The following is a 20360-nucleotide window of genomic DNA, read 5'->3' as shown; positions in this document are numbered from 1 at the left end:
CAGCAATGTCAACAATAGCCAAAACATGGAAGGAGCCTAAATGTCCATCACCTGACGAATGGATCAAGAAGATGTGGTATATATTCACGATGGAGTACTACATGGCATTGAGAGGGAATGACATATGGCCCTTTGTAGGAAAGTGGATGGACCTTGAGGGTGTCATGCTGAGCAAAGTAAGCCTGGCAGAGAAGGACAGAAACCATATGTTTGCACTCATAGGTCTAAAAGGAGAACAGGAGAAACTTAATGGAGAACCAGGGGGAGCGGAGGAGGGAGAGAGAGTTGGGGAGAGAGAGGGATGCAAAACTTGAGAGACTATTCAATGCTGAAAATGAACTGAGAGTTGAAGGGGAAGGGGGAAAAGAGGTGGTGGTGATGGTGGAGGGCACTTAAGGGGAAGAGCACTGGGTGTTGTATGGAAAACAATTTGACAATAAAATATTATGGAAAAAAAATAAAAAAAATAAATAAAAACATTAAAAAAAACCCAAAACATAATGCTGGAGGTCCTAGCATCAGCAATCAGACAACAAAAGGAAATAAAAGACATCAGAATTGGCAAAGAAGACGTCAAACTTTCACTTTTCACAGATGACATGATACTCTACATGGAAAACCTGACTGCCTCCACCAGAAGCCTTCTAGAACTGATCCATGAATTTAGCAAAGTTTCAGGGTACAAAATCAATGTACAGAAATTGGTTGCAATTGTATACACCAGTAAGGAAGCAATGGAAAGAGAAATCAAGAAACTGATCCAATTTACAATTGCATGAAAAACCATAAAATACCTAGGAATAAACTTAACTAAAGATGTAAAAGACCTGAACAATGAAAACTATAGAAAGCTTATGAAAGAAATTGAAGAAGACACAAGGAAATGGAAAAACATTCCGTGCTCTTCCAATCGGAAGAATAAACATTGTGAAAATGTCATTATTACCCAAAGCAATCTACACATTCAATGCAATCCCCATCAAAATTGCACCAACATTCTTCTCAAAGCTAGAACAAACTCTCCTAAAATTCGTATGGAACCACAGAAGACCCGGAATAGCCAAAGTAATATTGAAGAAGAAAACAGGAGGCATCACAATCCGAGACTTGAGCCTCTACTACAAAACTGTCATCATCAAGACAGTGTGGTATTGGCACAAAAACAGACACATAGACCAATGGAAGAGAATAGAGAACCCAGAACTGGGCCCACAAATGTATGGCCAATTAATTTTTGACAAAGCAGGAAAGAGTATCCAATGGAAAAAAGACTGCCCCTTTTGCAGGTGGTGCTGGGAGAACTGGACAGCGACATGCAGAAGAGTGAAACTAGACCACTTTGTTACACCACACACAAAAATAAACTCAAAATGGCTGAAGGACCTGAATGTGAGATGGGAAACCATCAAAACCCTTGAGGAGAAGGAAGGAAACAGCCTCCTTGACCTCAACCACAGCAATTTCCTACTCAACACATCTCCCAAGGCAAGGGAATCAAGAGCAAACATGAACTATTGGGACCTCATCAAGATAAAAAGCTTCTGCATGGCAAAGGAAACAATCAAGAAAACTAATAGGCAACCGACGGAATGGGAAAAGATAGTTGCACATGATATATCAGATAAAGGGCTAGTATTCAAAATCTACAAAAAAAACTAACCAAACTGCACATCCGAGAAACGAATAATCCAGTGAAGAAATGGGCAGAAGACATGAAAAGACACTTCTCTAAGAGGACATCCAGATGGCCAACAGGCACATGAAACGATGCTCAGTGTCACTCATCATCAGGGAAATACAAACCAAAACCACACCGAGATACCGCCTCACGCCAGAGTGGCTAAAATGAACAAATCAGGAGACTATAGTTGCTGGCGAGGGTGTGGAGAGATGGGCACCCTCCTACACTGTTGGTGGGAATGTAAACTGGTGCAGCTGCTCTGGAAAACAGTGTGGAGGTTCCTCAAAAAATTAACATTAGAACTCTCCTATGACCCAGCAATAGCACTGCTAGGGATTTACCCTAGGAATACAGAAATGCTGAGGCATAGGGGCACATGTACCCCAATGTTCGTAGCAGCACTTTCTACAATAGCCAAAACATGGAAAGAGCCTAAATGCCCATCACGTGAGGAAATGATAAAGATGTGGTATATATACACAATGGAGTACTACATGGCAACGAGAAAGAATGAAATCTGGCCATTTGTAGGAAAGTGGATGGACCTCGAGGGTGTCAGGGTAAGCGAAATAAGTCAGGCAGAGAAGGACAGATACCATGTTTTCACTCATAGGTCTAACAGGAGAAACGTAACAGGGGATCTTAGGAAGGGTAAGGGGAGGGGAATTAGGGAGAGGGAGAACAGCAAATCATGACAGACTCTTGCATACTGAAAAACTGAGGGCTGAGGGGGGGGAAGGGGGGGTGATGGTCATGGAGGGGGGCACATGTGGGGAAGAGTACTGGGTGTTTTATGGAAACCAACTTGGCAATATACTATTTAACAAAACAAAACAAACAAAACTGGCTTAGATTCCAAAGGAATGAACAGCCTTTATCAAAGTCCATTGTTCCTTTTCATCTTTCTCTTTGGGAACATCCCTAATGACTAGACAAGGTACGACTTTCTGTGGAAAACAGGATCATTGGAACAGGGCTGCTCATTGCTATTGGGAGAGCCTTACGTGGAGGAAAGTGGATGGTAGGAAGGCAACTTACCAGAACCCCAGGACCAGGAGTCAGGGGCAGGGATCCAGTCTCCCCACAGACTAATTATTAGGTCTTCTTGGGGAAATGTTACCTCCTGAGTTTGGCAATTATTTTTTTTTAAGCTTATTTATTTTGAGAGAGACAGAGGCAAGCAGGGGAGGAGCAGAGAGAGAGGAAAGAGAATCTCAAGCAGGCTCCTCATGGTTAGCCTAGAGCCTGATGCAGGGCTGGAACTCATGAACCAGAGATCAAGACCTGAGGCAAAAATCAAGAGTCAGACATTTAACAGATGAAGCCACCCGGGTGCCCTGAACTTGGTAATTTATTGAATGGAGGGCCAAGTGAGGGCACAGTCCTTAATACCCACGTAGCCTGGACCACAGCCAGTTCTAATCAATGTTAAAAATGTTAACTGAGCAAAACCTTGCTTTAGAGCAAAGAAGTTGAGTGGATGACACCCCCCAAGTACGCCTGGAAGAAACTGCCGTCACTTCTTCACTCCCTGTGTTGGTGCAGAGTTCATATTGATAACCACAACCACCAATTTCTGTGGAAATTTTATTTAGCAGTCAAAATTTCCTTCACATTCATCACTGCTGAGCAAGCGCTCTCATCTTCCTGCTCATCCTACTTTAACTCAAGTCGTCATTTTAGGCACAAAGGTTTTAGTTTTCTCTCAAAATCAAGTTCTAACTATTTGAGGTTACCGTATGGCAAGCAGATTGTGTTGAAGGTATGCTGACTAGTTTTCACCCTCTGTTAGCACACAATACACTTTTCTTAAATAAAGTTAAGACATTTTTGGTTTTAAAACTGGTTTCCATCATAAAATAACAGTAAGACATTTTACATCTTAACTAGAAAGTCCCAAGCGGTCTGGAGCCCGTGCGGCACTCCTTCGGCACAGACGTCGCTGGCGGGGCCGCGGGCTGGAGAGCGGGAAGCGCTCTTCGGTGCGGCCTCGGTCCGGTCACCGCCGCATCCTGTTCGCTCGCAGAGGTGCCAGACGGCTCGACAATGGCCACGACTTAAGGCTGTTATGGTTGCTTTTCATATTATGCATGATGAAGTGTGGCACAATAATCATGATAGAACAACCATCCAGCAAAAATAAAAACGAAAAACCATATTTTACTATATTTATCATACAAAAATATGAACATTTTCTATTTTAAAACAGCATATTAATAGTACCTAATCTTTTTTAAACTTGTAAATTAACAAAAGAATTACCAAAGGAGTTGAAATAAATGTGTGAGGGAACAGAATTATAGAAAAATAAATGCTCAGCAACCCCTCCCAGGCCTCCCAATTTAGAATTATTTGTAATTAAAAAAAAAGGCAGTTTAATCAAAAAGGGAGAATTATCACACTTTCAATGGCAGGATATGCTGTGGGATTTTAAGGGGATCGAGACTGGTTCCCAAACAAGTGGTATAAAATGTTAAATGGCAACAGTGCTATTTATTTATATAAACTGGAAAAAGCCCTTATTTTCTAGGTAACAAGCTGGCAAAAACTGGGTTTACTCATAAGACAAACTTCCTAAGACATCTTGTAGGAAGGAACTTCTGTCTCTTTATGTTCAGAGACATCAACTTTAAATAGGCGAATAAGTCAAATATTTTGAAACAGCTATTCAGGTAAAGCATGCTGCTTTGAAAAATCTTGTTTTAGAAAAGAAGCTAGCCACTTCACTATAAAACTTTTCTAAAGCTTAAGATGGCAGTTTAAGAAACTAATAGCCCAGTTTGAAAACATCCATCCTGAAAACAGGAAGAGGGGGGCACAGGAGTGAGGGGGGAACCATGCTCACCACCAATCGCCCTAACTAGCTTCCGCTCTGACCCCAAAGCTCTGGCTGGGTTCCCGCCACACCATCTGCCTGAGATCACACTTTTGTGTGCTTCTCCCTGTCAGTACCGCTGTCGGAGGGCGGTGGGGACTGGGGTGTGGGGGCTTCTCTCAATATTAAAATGGCAGTATTCTGAGAGGAGTACACTTTTATTTCTCCTCTTGGAGAAATGAACCTAACCACTAAGAACTGTTGGCAGGAGGAGGGACCTCTGGTGAGGGGACCTCAGACTCATGACCTCATTAGTTATTTCCAAGGGAAAGTGCCAGCAACAGTTTACCAGACTGGAAATACTGGCGGGAAGTGCCCCAAATCCCTCTGAGCAAGCCCTCTATTTTGGAGGCTGGGCTTCGGGCTGACAGCCCTGGCTCCCGCTGCTGTCACGCCAACACTGACCACCCCACAGGCCCGCTGTGTCCTCGCGGACTTTCAGAGGCAAGGAAATGTAGTCTTGGGGACTCCTGGCTATTGATACGAAGCTCAGCGGTGAAAAGCCCATTTCCAATATGTAGGTTTTTAACACACTGATTTTAAAAACTGAAAGCTGTGTTTTACTTTGTGTTATGCATACCTCAATGTCAAAGGCACTTCTAAGTTTATATTATCTACAAAAAATGCTTTTAAAGTCAGCAGTGCAGATCATTTTAAAGTTAGTCCTGGGAAGTTAAAAGCAAACTCATGATTTTAAAAACACAGTGATCTACGGTCCCAAACAAGGTGATCTAAAATAAATTATGGCCTTGGAAAACGGAACCCTCAGGTGAGTTCAATCAGAATACAAAGTGACCGGAAAAATACATCAATACCTATTAGTGCTGACAGGATGCTCTTGAAAATAGACTAAACGTTAACTTCTTAGCTTTCCAGCTGTCTGCTTCTTTGGGGTGCTAGGCTGAGGATCAGGCAACCTTTAGTGGCTGGTGGGAGAAAGTGGATGCAGACAAAATTAATGTCACAGACAAAACCTGACTTGTTTGCTCACAGTTGTAAGAGTAGGGGAATGTCTGCCTACAGATCACCTGAAACTGAGCCAGTCTGAAAATGACAGAAGACACAAAAAAGGTCTTTTAAAAAAGAATTGTGAAGAAGTGTTAACTCGACTTGTTTTTAAATATTAGTGCAAATTTAACTGTTATTCCGACACGTAAAACTATCAGAGACTCAGACCCCTAAGGTTAGCAGTTCTGATTCGGAGGAAGTCCGTTTGCGGCTCCCCTGAAAACATTCAGAAAACGGATGCGTTAGTCTTCGTTTGCCAGGGTCTCGGTAGATAACCAGATTTTGGCCCCACTCAAGAACTTGCTCAGCGGCGTTCCCGAAATGCTTCGCCGGCACAGGTTGCCCACGGGAGAGAAGGGGAACGACGAGGACAGGAACTCGGGCGTCCCCGCCGCCGGCGCGCTGCCCACCCGGAAGTACATCCGGCTCTGGTCCGGCTCCGGGCAGCGGGCCTCGGGGGGGCCAGCCCGGTGCTGCCGCAGCGTCCTGCGGAGCACGTCCACCTCGTCGGCCAGCAGGGAGAGCCTGTGGAAGGCGGTGATGAAGCCCCCGAGGCTGATCTGGGCCTCGGGGACCCAGCGGAAGTAGCAGAGCTTCCAGAGCTTGACGTGCGTCGCGGAGACGTGCGGCAGGAGGGCGCCGTGCAGGTCCGCTGGCCGGGAGAGCCACTCTCGGAGATACTGTTCCGCCCCACGGGCCTGGCCGCTGGGCTGCGGAGGCGGCTCCGGCTTTCCCTTCAGGATCAGGGAGTTTCTCCTCGGGACCAGGTCCTGCTCGGTGACGATGCCGTTCTTCAAGGACGCTGGCATTCCCCTCAGTGTGGAGCTGTAGCCTTTCTGGACAGAAGAGAGATCCCAGCATTACCTCCCCGGAGCCTCGCCCTTTGCAAAGACAGGAGAGGCCCGGGGGCAAAATAAACTTGGTGTGAGGACAAGATGGGGGAATGGTGGCCATCAAGAACATTTTGTTTCTTCCCTGGCAAGCTTCCTCCCGATCATCCTCTGCGGGACTGCCATTAGCTAGAAGCCGGCTCTGCCAAGGCCATTAGCGCCGGCCTGCCTGCCGGTGGGGAGGGCTACATCCTGTTTGTTATTTGGCTAAATGAGGGCAGATTACTAAGACTTACAGGTTAGGGAGAAGTCTAGGACCTGGCTGATTCTAGAAAGAAAGGCAAGTGAATGGGTTTCAGGAATGGGGCCTTCCAGGCTCTGTGGGCCTCAATCACCAAGAAGAAAGTCAGGGCATGGTCATTTCAGTTACAAGGGAAATGACCCCTCAAAATCTGCATTGGCAGTGTCCTCAAGAGAAGTGACTTGGATCTTAATACTGTGTTCTGACTTTATTAGGTGTGAGCACACACCGTGTTTCTACTGTTGGTGTGTTTTTAGAATTTACCTTTGTCCGCTTGAAAGCCTTCACAGAACCGTTCTGTACACAGGGCGTGCTCTTTCCGATGTACAAGGGGTTATGGAATAGGGTGCGATCTTTTGCTGTAAACTGAAGAGACCAGTCCCAAACTGAGGGGAATTTTAAACCCTTTTCGTCACCCAGCTGGATATTTTTGCTTATAGCAAATTCCTGCAAAATATTTGAACATTTATGAGAAGATGCCAAATGAAAGATTTTCTCATATAAGTTATTTTTTTCGATGAGCCGTTCCCTAAGTGGAATTTTCTAGACTAGCACAACTCTAGCCTCCCAGGAGCAGCATTTTTTGCTTTGAGAGAAGAGACATTCTTGGCACCTTGAATCAGAGGGACACCTTACACCCTATGTGAACAAGGAGAGCACCTTTTCTTCAAGAAGCCACCAAGGAAGGAGAATGTTGTTATAATAAGTAAAATTTCACAAAGCCATACCATAAAGTCTTAAAGGGGTCCCAGTTACTTTTGTAATTGTAGCATTTTACTTTCTGAGTACGTGATACATTTATGCAATCACTGTTGGGTCCAGAACTTGGTGAGTGGATGTGCAAGACAAGCTGTGCATGTTGATCACTGCTGTCTATTTTACCCCGTTTTCTACGTGCACAGTCACACGTCATAAGAAGGTCATTATCCAGGGAGGAGAGAATCCAAACCCCGTGCACACACAGTCCTGGCATTTGGCCAAGCCCACGCAGCCCACGCACTGAGGCGGGGCCCCTCGCTCCCAGGAGCCCGCCGCCAGCCCGCTGCTGCAGCGGCACAACACACTGCTTCCGTGCGGGAGAGAGGAGGCGCGTCACACCACACCCGGTGCTTAGTGACGGGGACAAAGAGGCGGTCGTCTCAGCTGAGGGACAAAAGCAGGCTGGCATACAGTGTATGCAGGTTAGTTCTCTGGAGGAAGTATCTCCAGGTACCGAGTCCCCGGATGCTGGGAGAGGACTGATTCTTATTTTCTGCTCTGTACTTTTCAGTATTCTCCAAAAAACCAAGAACTTGTTTGGAAATTAGAAAAAAGGCAAAAACTCAGTATTACTAGTAAAGAAGCGCTGTGGTCTGGACACCAGTTCCATTAACACAGATGTGACCCAGTGTGACCCATGTCGTGATGCTGGCTTGGGGCCAGAGGAAATGGGCATTTTACACAATGTCCTATTGCAATCAAGCACCAAATATATTAAACACGTTTTTTAGTTACTTGAAATTTCATCATATATACGCAGGTAGAAACAACCCATTTGCTTTAAAAAAAAAGATAGTATTGTTAAGGGCTGTTTTAATGGCCTTCTAGAAAAATATATTAAAAAAAGTCCTCTCTCTCTCTTTTTTTTTAATGTGAAAACTAAAAATGTTGATCTCCAAAGATCAGATTTTCCACAAAGAGCACCTGGCCATGAGCATCTAAGGCGGACTGAGAAAAGCAGGAAACGTCTTTCCGGAAGGGACTGAGTAGTAAGAACAGTGGTTATGCTCTCAGGGCCTTATACCAGCAGCTCGTTTCCCAGGGAAGGCAGAGGCAACACTGACGGCCTTCAATTTGGCTGTAACATCGGATCATGGGTATGAAGTGCTGGGAGACGGAGGGACCCGTGCTAGTACTCACCAGAAAAAGCTTTTGGAAAAGGCCAGGTTAAAAAAATTAAAAAATACAGCACTAGAGCATGGACCAGGGAAAGCAGATGATCTACTTTTTTTTAAGTTGACTCATTTATTTTGAGAGAGCAAGAAAAAGAGCGTGGATGGGAGGGGCAGAGTGAGAGAGGGAAAGAGAACCTCAAGCAGGCTCCTTGATGATGTGGGGCTTGAACTCATAAACTGTGAGATCATGACCTAAGCCAAAATCAAGAGTCAGCTGCTTAACCAACTGAGCCACCCAGGTGCCCTCAGATCATATACTTTCAAAAAACATTTAACTTTTACTCCTGCATAGAAAGCTATTCGTAAGCTTATCCTGGCACATCCAGAATCCAGCCAAGTAGCAGGGGGAAGAGTGAGTGTCTCCAGGTCCAACCTGGGCTCCACAGCGTCCTCTGCTCAGCGCCTGCCCAAGGCACTGCAGTCACTGGGATCTCTGGGCCGATGTACTGGCATTTTACATCGAATGTTCTACGTCTAACAGGCTATCTGATTTCCTAGCCTTGTGTACATTCTGAAGGCTCACATGGTGTGTGTGCATGCACAAGTGTGCCCAGGGGTGTGCATGGGCGTTTGCATGGGGCAGTGAAGGTAGAGGAGTATGATGGGCAGGCAAACACCACCAGGCGCAGTACAGCCCAAAGCGAAGCAAGGGGCACAAAGCTGATGATGCCCAGTGAACAAGGAATGAAAAGGATCACACTGGAGAGCATACAGCCTCCCCACACCTCAGGGGCCCCAGGCTCCCACTGGTCTGAGCGCAGTACTGGGAGAGGTTACATCCTTTTAGGGAAGCACAGAATATATTTTATAAAATCTCCTTCACAAACTCTCTGATCTAAAATAAATACCCGATGACAGTGTTGAGTTTCTCTGACCCTGAGTCCCTGGAGAGCAGCCCCGCTGAGACACAGTCTCCTACTCTGAGGTAAGACCAGCTCCACCTTCCTCCCGTCTCCCTCCGCTCGTAACAAGCCCTGGGCCCCTTCCTTTTCTTTGGGACATTTCTAATTAATAAAGGTCTCCCTATTACAAGAGCCTGAATGAAATCATCTCCTTAAATGTCTAGTGCACTTTGGCTTTCACATCTGCAATCCGGAATAATTCATTTCTTTAGCAAATGTGAAGGATGAGGCTTCACAGTTTACAGATGAGGAACCTGGGCTCACCATTCTCCCAGACCAGGGCCGGGATTCAGGTTTCCCAACCCTGGGTGGGACTCACATCACACCAAGCCACATCACCTGGACCAGGGCCTTAGTGCCAAGGCCAAGGACCGCAACAGCTGCCCTTTCTGTTTCTCTCAATCGTTACTGCAACATTCGTCAGCCGTTCCCAATGTCGGTTCAAACGTGGGTGACCCAGAACCCAGGATTCTGAAAGGTTCTACCAGAGGCAATCAGAAGTTAGCTTCAAGTTTGGCTTGAGACCCTCCTTAGTCATGATTCTTCCTCTAGATCAATGAACTGTGACTGCAAACTGAACATCCTACCCAAGAGGACTGCTGTGTGGCACGTGGGGCTGGTTCTGAGGCTACCTGGCCAGCCAGCGCTCGCTGAGAACGGAGTCTAGCACCATGCCTACCCTGCATCTCTGAAATTCCTTCTCCACAGAACTCTTGAAGAAAATGATCTTGCTTTGTACAGATTTTATTCTAGGAAATAAAAGTCCTCAAACAGGACCTTTTTAATTACTCATCTGGACAGCCTAAATGTCAAAATCTAAATATAAAAACACAGCATAAGGTAGTTGAAATAATTTACATCTTTGAAAACTGTTTTCTTTTAATTGCTACGTATCACATTTTTTTTTCTTAAAAAAATTTTTTTTAACTTATTTTTGACAGAGAGAGAAAGAGTGCAAGCAGGGGAGAGGTAGAGAGACAGGAGATAGAACTGAAAGCAGGTTCAGCACAGTGCCCAACACGAGGCTCAAACTCACGAACTGTGAGATCAGGACCTGAGCCAAAGTCAGATGCTTAAGTGAGCAACCTAGGCATCCAGCTTTTCTTTTCAAGTAGACTCCATGCCCAATGCGGGGCTTGAACTATGACCTTGAGATTAAGAGTCGCATGCTCTACTGACTAAACCAGCCAGGAGCCCTAAAAACTGTATTATTATGAACAATGTCCAACAGACAAAAATACCTAAAATGCTCAGTCATAAAAATGAAACAGGTTTCCAGATTTTTGTATGTCTTCATATAATTCATTCGGAAATTACAGCTTAAAATGGTAGCTTCAGATTGTTTTAACTTACATATTTAAGAATGTGGCTAACTGTACTGCAATTCTAGATCTATAAAGCTGTAAAAGAACAAAAGAGAAGTGGCCATTGCCACAGCATTGCCTACCGTGCTCTGTTTCACCCGCTGGTGAGGGGAGTTGAACAGGAAGGTGCCGAACAGGGAGATGTGGGTGCTGTCGTACAGCACGGCCAAGTAGGTCTCCGAGAACTCGAAGGCCGCAGGGTATTGTTCCAACAGCTGCCACGTGGCATCCAAGAACAGCAAAAATAAAGGGGACTGGCACATACAAACAGAAAATGGGACGATTTAATGTTGTCCGTCAGTTGTTCACATTTATTTCCAAACTTACTGCTCATATTAAGGAAGAGATTAATAAGAAAACAGCTAAGCCTAAAACACTTGGCTCTGTGGCTAAGCCAAGGATATGCAAATAGGTTAAATCAGCTCATGTGAAACCTAAAAAGTATGTTCAACTGTGATAAACATCACAGCCCTTACTTGCCTAATATCACTGGAATGGCAAAGTAAAAGGAAGGGCAAGTGTCCTGTATGAATGGGGAATACTAAAATGTGATTAAGCTTATCCTGAAAATAATTTTTTAGAATGCTAAAAACAAACAAAAACAGAAAACCAACAAATGAAACCAAAAAACAACTTCTGTAATCAGCTTTTGGTGCACCGTGCAGGCTCAGCATCCGGAAAACTTCCCGGAGTTTCCGAGAACAGTTGGCACGAGCCTCTAGGTCACATGGATCCCCAAGTACAGCGGCTGATGACAACAATTGTATCCTGGAGTCGCAGCATCTTTTGAATCCCAAGTAGGCTCTGGCCTGGCAGTATGGAGCCTGATGTGGGGCTTGAACTCATCAACCACTGAGATCATGACCTGAGCAGAAATCAAGAGTTGGACGCCACCTAGGCGCCCCCAGCATATTTTGAGTGAAGTATTCACGGTTGAGATTCCCTCAGACGCTCATTTATACTGCTCAGTCGTCCTAGGTCTGTGCGCTGCCTGCGGGCCTTTCGCAGGCTCTCCTGCCTCTGCGTCCACGGCAGCCGCGCCCGCAGCTGCTACAAAGACGTCCCTGCCAAACGTTCCCGTCTTAACACACGTGCCCCGTTTTACAAACTGTGACATTCCAAAACTGAGCTTTCAAAATACCTGATGTGCTTCTTACTTGCTTTGCAGAGAGATAATGCAGTATTTTATCAAGTAGTTCTCAACTTAGAGAAATTCAACAGACAATTTTCTTGGAATTTTACCTCTATAATTACAATAATCTTCATTAAGCATATCAATTTGGACGCTAATCCACCATTAGTCTTGGACTAAGGAAGCAAAGCGGTGCTAAATGCGGTATTTAAAAAGCCCCCCGGTCTCTACAGACAGAACAGCGCTTCACATGCCAACACGGATTTTGCCTTCCGTACACTTACAGACTCACAATAAGCAGGAGATTCGGTTACCTCTTTCTCCGATCGCTTTAAGTGGTTGCACCTATCCAGGAACTGATATCCGGCCATGACCCACTCCTTCTGGATCAGACTCTGAAATCCAGTAATTGTCCTAAAGTGGGGATCCAGCACCACTTGAACAAGAGAAGCTACGATACAGCTCAAGTCTCTTCCCTCCTCCTCTGTTAAGAAAAATGGAAAGAAAATAACTACTACATAGAAAAACGCTGAGAGAGAAACGGAAGGACAAGGGGATACTAGATTATTCTCTGCCTAGTCTGCCTTTAAAGTAATCCATGTTAGGAGAGTTCAGTGGATTCCAGGAACTCTAAAATATTATAGACTTTCAGCTCAATCAGTGTTTAATGGAAATAATCTTTTATGTATGTTTTCCAGATAATAGAGCACACTCCTCATAGTTTTTACAGTAGTTTGGGGTGGAAATCTTTCAAGAGCCATTCTTCTGTTTCCTAAAAGCATTAATTTTACTACTGGCAATTCCTTATGGTGACTCAGAAGTGAACAAGGGGAATGGGATTACCCACCACCATTTGAAAAGGTGGCAAACATTTTCCCCCCGTCTTTTATAGCTGGTGTCTTTTACAATAATGCCAGTAATATCTTGATACGAAAGCCAGCCAAAGAAATCAGAAAAAAACTATCCAACAGTATCCCTTATGATTAGATTGTTAAAGTCATCAACAAAATATAAGCAAATCATATTATCTCATGAATCCAAGAATTTTATTCCAGGAAAACAAGGTTGGCCTAACATCTGACAAAGTAACATTTCACATAAATAAATGGTAAGAATAATATAATCATCTCATTAGATGCATAAAAAGCCTCTGTGTGATAAAAACCCAAAGTTCATTTTGGATAAAAACTCTCAGCAAACTAGGAATGGAAGGGTACTTCAACCTGGTAAGAGTCTAAGAAAACCTGCAACTAGCATCATTCTTGAATGACGGCAACTCCTAGAACTGAGCAACTGCCCACTTCTAAGTACCTACCCACAAGAAATAAAAAAGTATGTCCCCACAGTGACTTTTATATAAATGTTCACAGCAGCATAACCCATAATAGCCACAAAATGGAAATAACTCAGTGTCTGCCAATGGGTAAATGTATAAATAAAATGTGGTATTTATAAAGGAATACTATTCAGAAATAAAAAGGAACAAACTGCTGATACATCATGCTACATAATGAACCTCAAAAGCATGTAAGTTAAATGAAAGAAGCAAGCAGCACAGATCACATATTGTAGAATTCCGCTTACATGGGCACCTCAGAAAGCAAACCTGGAGAAACAGAAAGCACACTGGTGCTCGTCTCGGGTTGGGGCACAAGGGATGTTTTGGTGTGATAAACAATTTCTAAAGCTGGACTCTGAACTCCATACTCTGTATATGTACTAAAATTACTGATTTCCACATTCAGGATGGGTGTATTTTATAATATGCAAATTATACCTCAATAAACTAATTCAAAAATGCATTCTAAAAAAAGTGCTACTAAGATGCAGGCTCAGTATCTCTCCTAACCTTTATGAATTACACACATCCATCAAGACATGCGCTAAGTAGGATTTCTGCAATAGGATTCAAACCCCCACTGGTTGAGAGATTACTGGATTGCGGGACTCTGCACTTATCTGTGAATTAAATAACTCTGATGGCATCAGTTAAGGATTACTTGAAATAGTAATAGTATTCTTTTCTTCCCCCCTAGATAGATTCTTTAACTATCTTTACTTTGCTAAAGTCTGTTAAATTTGACAGTTGGTAAAAATACTTTTGTAAGCTTCAGTAGCACAGTATGTTCATAAAATATGCAATGTGAAATATAAAATAAGGTAGGTAGTTCATGGGTTTATTAAACTATATCAGTAAGCTCAGAAATTCTGTTAGCTGTTAAATTTACTTAACTAACGATTATCCTTCACTTAACTGAAACATTTTTATATTGCACTTTACACCTACTAAACATTAGAGAAAATTCAGATTATTGGCTATTCACTTTTTTTTAATTTTTAAATTTTATTAAAATCCAAGTTAGTTAACATACAGTGTAAATTCAGTCAATTTTTTGATACTCAACTATTTCTGAGGAGTCCAATCTAGCATATCCAGAGGCAAGTTGAAATTTGTATGAATTTGAAACGTAGTAAGATTAGAAAGGATGGTCTGCCAAGACTAACTCTGTATGACTCTGTCAGGAGCTGCTACCCAACCCTTCCCATATTATGAAAAGGAAGGTTTAACACAGGGCAGAAAACCAGACTCCTTTCTACCTGTGGTCTTTGTGGCAGAATCGGTAGTGTCCAGGTGGGCTAGGAGTAGTGTCACCTACTTGAATGCAGACAGTCAGCATGCCGGCTGGCATGGTGACCAGTGTTTTCAGTAATAAATTACCTTGCAAGACTACAGACAGATGCTTGCTCTCTAGCACGTACACGAGTTCTGTTGCATGTGTAAGGAATGCCCTGAAAAGAGAAAGGGAAAAATACTGTTAAGAAAATCAAATTTCCACTATAGATATTTCTTTAAAAATACTTGAAACCAGGGGCACCTGGGTGGTTCAATCGGTTAAGCATCCGACTTTGCCTCAGGTCATGGTCTCATGGTTCAGGGGTTCGAGCCCACGTCAGGCTATATGCTGACAGCTAGCTCAGAGCCTGGAGCCTGTCTTTGGATTCTGAGTCTCCCTCTCTTTCTCTGATCCTCCCCCACTCATGCTATCTCTCTTCTCTCTCAAACATTAAAAAAGAAAAACTTGAAATCAAGCACATCTAATCTTAAGCTATACTGTGTATTCAATAACCTTTGTGAATTTCATCATCATTTAAATGACTCTTCAACAGAGCATGTTTTGATTTTTCTATCAGGGAAATGCATCAACTCTTTTATAAAAAGGGTGCTGATGTGCAGAACATTCTTAAAATTGCAAAACAGAGAGACAGAGAAGAGATGGGTGGCTTTCAGGGAACTGCGATAGGGATGCAACTCTGCAGGGGCAGCATGAAGGGCCTCGGTGATGGAGCAGTGTGGGATTGTGACTGTGGTGGTGGCTGTACCGAGACATACGTGCGATAAAAATGCACAGAATGACACACACACACACACAAATTGGTGAAATCTGAAGAAGGTCTATATATTACACCACTGTCAATTTCTTGGTTTTGATACCATTTTCTAGTTACAGAAGATGTTACCACTGGGGACGCTGGGTGAGGAGAATGTGGAGCGCGGGACTGTTTGCATCTCCTGTGAGTCTACAGTTACTTCAAAATAAAAAGTTAAAGAAAAAAAAGTGAAGCGGTTGTACAAACCTTACATATTCTAACCACCGAGTGTTTTCCAGGGAAGACAACCATTTCTCTTCAGTTTCTTCAAAAGGCTCTGCAATAAATATGGTAATACTTATAAAAAACATATATATACATATATGTATATAATGTATGTACATACACATTTTTAGGCTTTTTAAACTTAATTTACATGATCAATATCAGAGTTAAGTGATATGACAGTTTTTAGTATTTAGTGGGCTTTAAGGATTATGTATTTTCACTTAATAATATAATCATTTAAGAAGATATGTTATAATTCTATAAAAAACAAAACAAACACTCCCCTGGAGGCTTTCAGGGACGTCCTGGAGATCCTAACTACCTCTAAGAGCCAGAGGTTCCCACCTTCCTGGTCAGCCCACCCCCGGACTCTGGCACCCCCTACTCACAGCCTCCTGACTGCAGACCTCGCCCTCCTGCCTTCTCTCACCTCCCCCTGCAGCCAGCGCTGCCTCTCAGTGCATGGTTTCTGTGAGGACAGCAGGAAGGAGGGCATCTTCCGGCAGGGTCTGCACTGCCCTGACTCAGTCCTGCCTGGCCTGTCTCAAGATGTCGCTCACCTCAAAACTCCAGGCTTTAGTAATGTTCCGATTACCAGATGGCTGATAATTTACGTCGCTGTGCTTTTCTAACACACCACGACCCTCCCCAGCTCTCCTTCCAGGCAACGCCCGCTCGTCACTGCCGACTTGCCGTATGGCCGCCTCGCCCGGCTCCCAGGTAACTAGGACTCTGTGCACACTTCAAGGAGGCCTCACCTATGCCAGAGATGCTTTCATGTGAGTCATCCCCCCGGGGCACGATGAAAGTGCCTGAGGAGACTTGCTCAGACACATGTATTAGAATCTGAGGCCGCGCAGATTACAACATGGCTCTGTGTGAAATCCATGTCAAGGGGTGCCTGGGTGGCTCAGTCGGTTACGCCTCCGACTTCGGCTCAGGTCAGATCTCACGTTTGTGGGTTTGAGCCCTGCATCAGGCTCTGTGCTGACAGCTAGCTCAGAGCCTGGAGCCTGCTTCCGGTTCTGTGTCTCCTTCTCTCTCTGCCCCTCCCCCTCTCATGCTCTGTCTCTCTCTATCAAAAATAAAACATTAAAAAAAATTAAAAAAAAAAATCCATGTCAAGTCCCTTATCTCAAAATATAACTGTGTGCACTGAAATCTTAGGAGGTTTGTCTGTATAGGTAGCTCACTGTTCTCCTTGGAACTTTCCAGAAATATCCTACCACACCACTCATGATTTATTTCAAAGTGGTTTAATTGGTTTTTTTCCTCCAAAACAAAAAAGCAGTTTAAACTCCATTTTCTAAGAGTTTCTGATCCTGTCATGCAAGAATATGTCAATATGCCTCTGCTTAAATATCTGTATTTCTATATTTTCAAGGACTATCACTTTTCCTGCCATGCCTCATACAATAGTGTATTGCCCATTCACTATATACATATATATACATATAAAATAAAAATGAAATTACCATCAACGCATAGGTGCTTAAGTTTTACAAAAGCCGCCTGTATTTCTTGGATATTGGGCAAGGTCTTATCCAAATCTGATTTGTAAACATCACTTCTCTGTGGATGACTTTTAGTTATTGCATTACAAATCCTAATAAAGACAAAATCCTTGAGTCATTCATTCATGCCACACATATATTTAGAAGACCTATTATGAGCCAAGGCACTGTTCTCAGAACTGGAGAGAGACGAACAAGACAGGCTGGGCCTCTGCTCTCACAGGGCTTCTATTTTCGGCGGTGGCTGGGTAAACGGAAAAGGTAACAGGCTGTGGTGAATGCTGCAGGTGGCATAATCGAGCGAATGCAGTCTAGTTTAAGGCATGTGGTCAGAAAGGCTCTTCTGCGAAGATAATACTGATGCCAAAAATGACTAGAAGCTACACAAGATCTGAGGGTAAGTGTTCTAGACAGAGGGAAAGTAAGGGCAAAGGTCCTGTGGTGGATACAACCTTGGCTGTGGAGAAACACAGAAAGGGCCTGAGGTGACATGTCTAAAAAGAAAGGGGTGGGGAGATTTGACAACAAAGAGAATCTGTCCTACTCATGAAGAACAGGAGAGCTGAAAAAATAAAAGGAATTAAAACAATTCTCAGCTTAATAAAGTTAAAACATTACAAGTGCCATTGGCTGTGAGGGATTAGATGAACTCTCACCCAGCAGTGCTGCCGGCTTCCCTCTAACAGCAGCGCGCCCTCACCTTGCATCTAACCAGCAGACATGGCAGTGAATACCGGACTTGGACCGGGACATGACATGACAGGTCTTTCAAATGTGACCAAAGTAAACAGCCCATCAGGGATTATTCGAGATCCAGTCCTTCTCCTTTCCTGAAGGGTCATTTGAGGGTCACTTTTCAGTTATTTGCTTTAGCAAATGTGCCTTTCTTCGGTATGGCACTGGGGGAAAAAAACTAAGATCTGACTGTAGCAGTAACAGACTGTGATATATAATTTGAGGCTCTCTGAGCCGGTTTTCTAAGATCTGTCCCTCTGTTTCTCATTTATCTAGCAAGTATTGAATAAACAGCCAACATTGCAGGTTATTTCCTGGGTGCTGAATGTACAATGGTATGCAAAACACAGTCCCTCTGGCTCAAGAAGCTTATAGCCTAGTAGCAAATATAGGCAGTAATCAAACTGTAACACATATATACAATTAAAGAGTGAAATAAGTGTTCTGAAGAAAAGCTAGAGAGCCATGGAGAATGTGTAACTTGAGGCCTGATATAATTGAGGAAGTGAGGGAAAGCCTGTCTTCAGGAAGTGATGTCGGACATGAGAGATGAAGAGCAAGGGGGCACCAAGAGGGCGGGGCGGAGAGCACTGGAGGGTAAGCATGTAGAAAGGCGGCCCAGAAGGGAACGGCACGGGCGAACACTAGGAGACAGGAAAGCCCAGGCAGAGACCAAGTCCGGGGTGGCCAGGGCCAGGAGCCACGGGCGTGGCAGTGGATGAGACGTGGGGGAAGAAATGAGGGTACCTGACAACAAAACGGCAGGGGTGGAGCTGGGGTGGACACCTACAGTTTGTGAGGTTTCTAAAAAGTGAAGTGACAGAATTTGATGCTGGGCTCAGCATGGGGAAGGAGGTGAAAGAGAATGCGACCAAGATGACTCCTGGATTTCTGACAGCAGGCTGGCTGAGTGCATGGTGCCTGTATGCTGGAGTCTGGTTTTGGACCACAGTGAGTTTAAAGGGCCTCTTAGACTTCCACGTGGAAGATGTCACACTGGACATGAAATCTAATGGTCACTAAAGCCACAGCCACAGGAAAACTACTTCAGGGAAGAGATACAGAATGGGAAGAAGCAGGGGCCCGAGACAGATTCTAGGTAACGTCTGCAGAGAGCACAGAGTCCTGGGGAGGAAGAGGGGCTTCAGGAGAGGGGAAAAGGCAGCGCTCCTAGGGCTTTAGGGAGAGACTGGATAGTGACACCCACTGATGGAGAAATGCCTACTGCTATAACGACATGGAGATTACTGGGACTTTAGCAGATGACGCCAAACTTGTTTGTGGTAGCTAATTTAAGCCACTGTGACTCTGTAGACTTAGAACAGGCAGAACGACAAGAAAAGTCTGATTTACCCTAAAACAGCTCTGCTGGAGATCACCACACTTTGCAAGTACGTTAAAGGCAACAGTGTTCTACCAAGATGTAAGGAATATAAGATTCTACAGTGTCTTGTAAACCAAAGAATTAAATTCTATTTAGTAAAACTTAAAAGTTAATTTTAATAGATTCACATTTCTTTCCAAATGGTGATTCCTGTATAGACTATATGCTGCTAATTAATTAATAAAACTGCCACCTTTCAACTATTTTAAGTAGTCAGGAGTTTAGTGTATTATTTTTGACAATTAAAAATGTCTAAAGTAACAATGACCATTTCTTGATTACCTCTGGTCGATTTTCCTTTGCTGCAGCACATCTTTTATGAGGGCCATTCGCACGAGAGCACTGCCATTTGAGTGGCTCCAGCACCAGAACTAGGAGAGAAGCAGAGCCTTTGTGTCGCCAGGTAGAAAAAAAAGTCATTGGTATGAATGAAATCCAACAGACAGCACTTACGGGCATCCTTCTTCCAACAAAAGAATGGGAAAAGATCTTTAGATCTTGGTCGGCTAAAGAACTTGGCACTACAAAGTATTCTGGAAGGCTGGAGAGGAAAAAGCAAACCATAAGAATCCTGTGCTTTAGGCAGGTAAGCGTGCTCTGCAGACTTTAATGTATAGTTAGACATGTTTATCCCCATTTAATGTGCACCCTACTTGGTGGCCACATGGTAGGCACCGTGGAAGACGAAGTTGACCCTAGACATCTCTGTCTAAAACATGTGTGACGTGGTCAATTATCACGAAACTTATATTTGCAGCAGGGGGAAATATCCAAAGGAGACGTCTAAAATATTCTCCAAAATGATTATTAATGGAACTTGTATTCAGTTTCTGAAAAATATACCTACCTTTGTTCTCTATGAGGGAGGACCCAGGCACATCAAACCAAACCCAACCCCCCAATCTACCAAGAAGCTTAAGCTCCGGGGGCGCCTGGGTGGCTCAGCCGGTTAGACATCTGACTCTCGGTTTCTGCTCAGGTCATGGTCTCATGGCTGGTGAGATTAGGACCCACGCCAGGCTCTGCGCTGACAGCACGGAGCC

General features: G+C 44.0%; 1 protein-coding gene across 6 annotated transcripts in view; it reads right to left on the bottom strand.

Annotated features, from left to right (window-relative positions):
- Positions 1–3254: 3254 nt before the first annotated feature.
- Positions 3255–20360, bottom strand: part of MTMR10 (myotubularin related protein 10) — a 53437-nt gene continuing 36331 nt past the window's right edge. For 2 of the 6 annotated variants that reach the window (XM_029951047.1, XM_029951049.1), the window contains 9 exons: positions 19771–19858; positions 19600–19688; positions 17160–17290; positions 15664–15733; positions 14747–14817; positions 12342–12511; positions 10979–11149; positions 6960–7142; positions 3255–6400 (listed from right to left, as the gene is read on the bottom strand). In XM_029951047.1, coding sequence (XP_029806907.1) covers positions 5807–6400; positions 6960–7142; positions 10979–11149; positions 12342–12511; positions 14747–14817; positions 15664–15733; positions 17160–17290; positions 19600–19688; positions 19771–19858 — 1567 coding nt within the window. In that variant the 3' untranslated portion in view covers positions 3255–5806. The remainder of the gene's footprint in view (positions 6401–6959; positions 7143–10978; positions 11150–12341; positions 12512–14746; positions 14818–15663; positions 15734–17159; positions 17291–19599; positions 19689–19770; positions 19859–20360) is intronic. The other 4 variants (XR_003913052.1, XR_003913051.1, XR_003913053.1 and 1 more) reach the window with 4 other exon arrangements.

This window comes from Suricata suricatta, chromosome 9, assembly GCF_006229205.1.
Source record: "Suricata suricatta isolate VVHF042 chromosome 9, meerkat_22Aug2017_6uvM2_HiC, whole genome shotgun sequence".
Classification (NCBI taxonomy): Eukaryota; Metazoa; Chordata; class Mammalia; order Carnivora; family Herpestidae; genus Suricata; species Suricata suricatta.
Note: the sequence above shows the minus strand (reverse complement) of the source record. Positions and strands in the feature narration are given on the sequence as shown.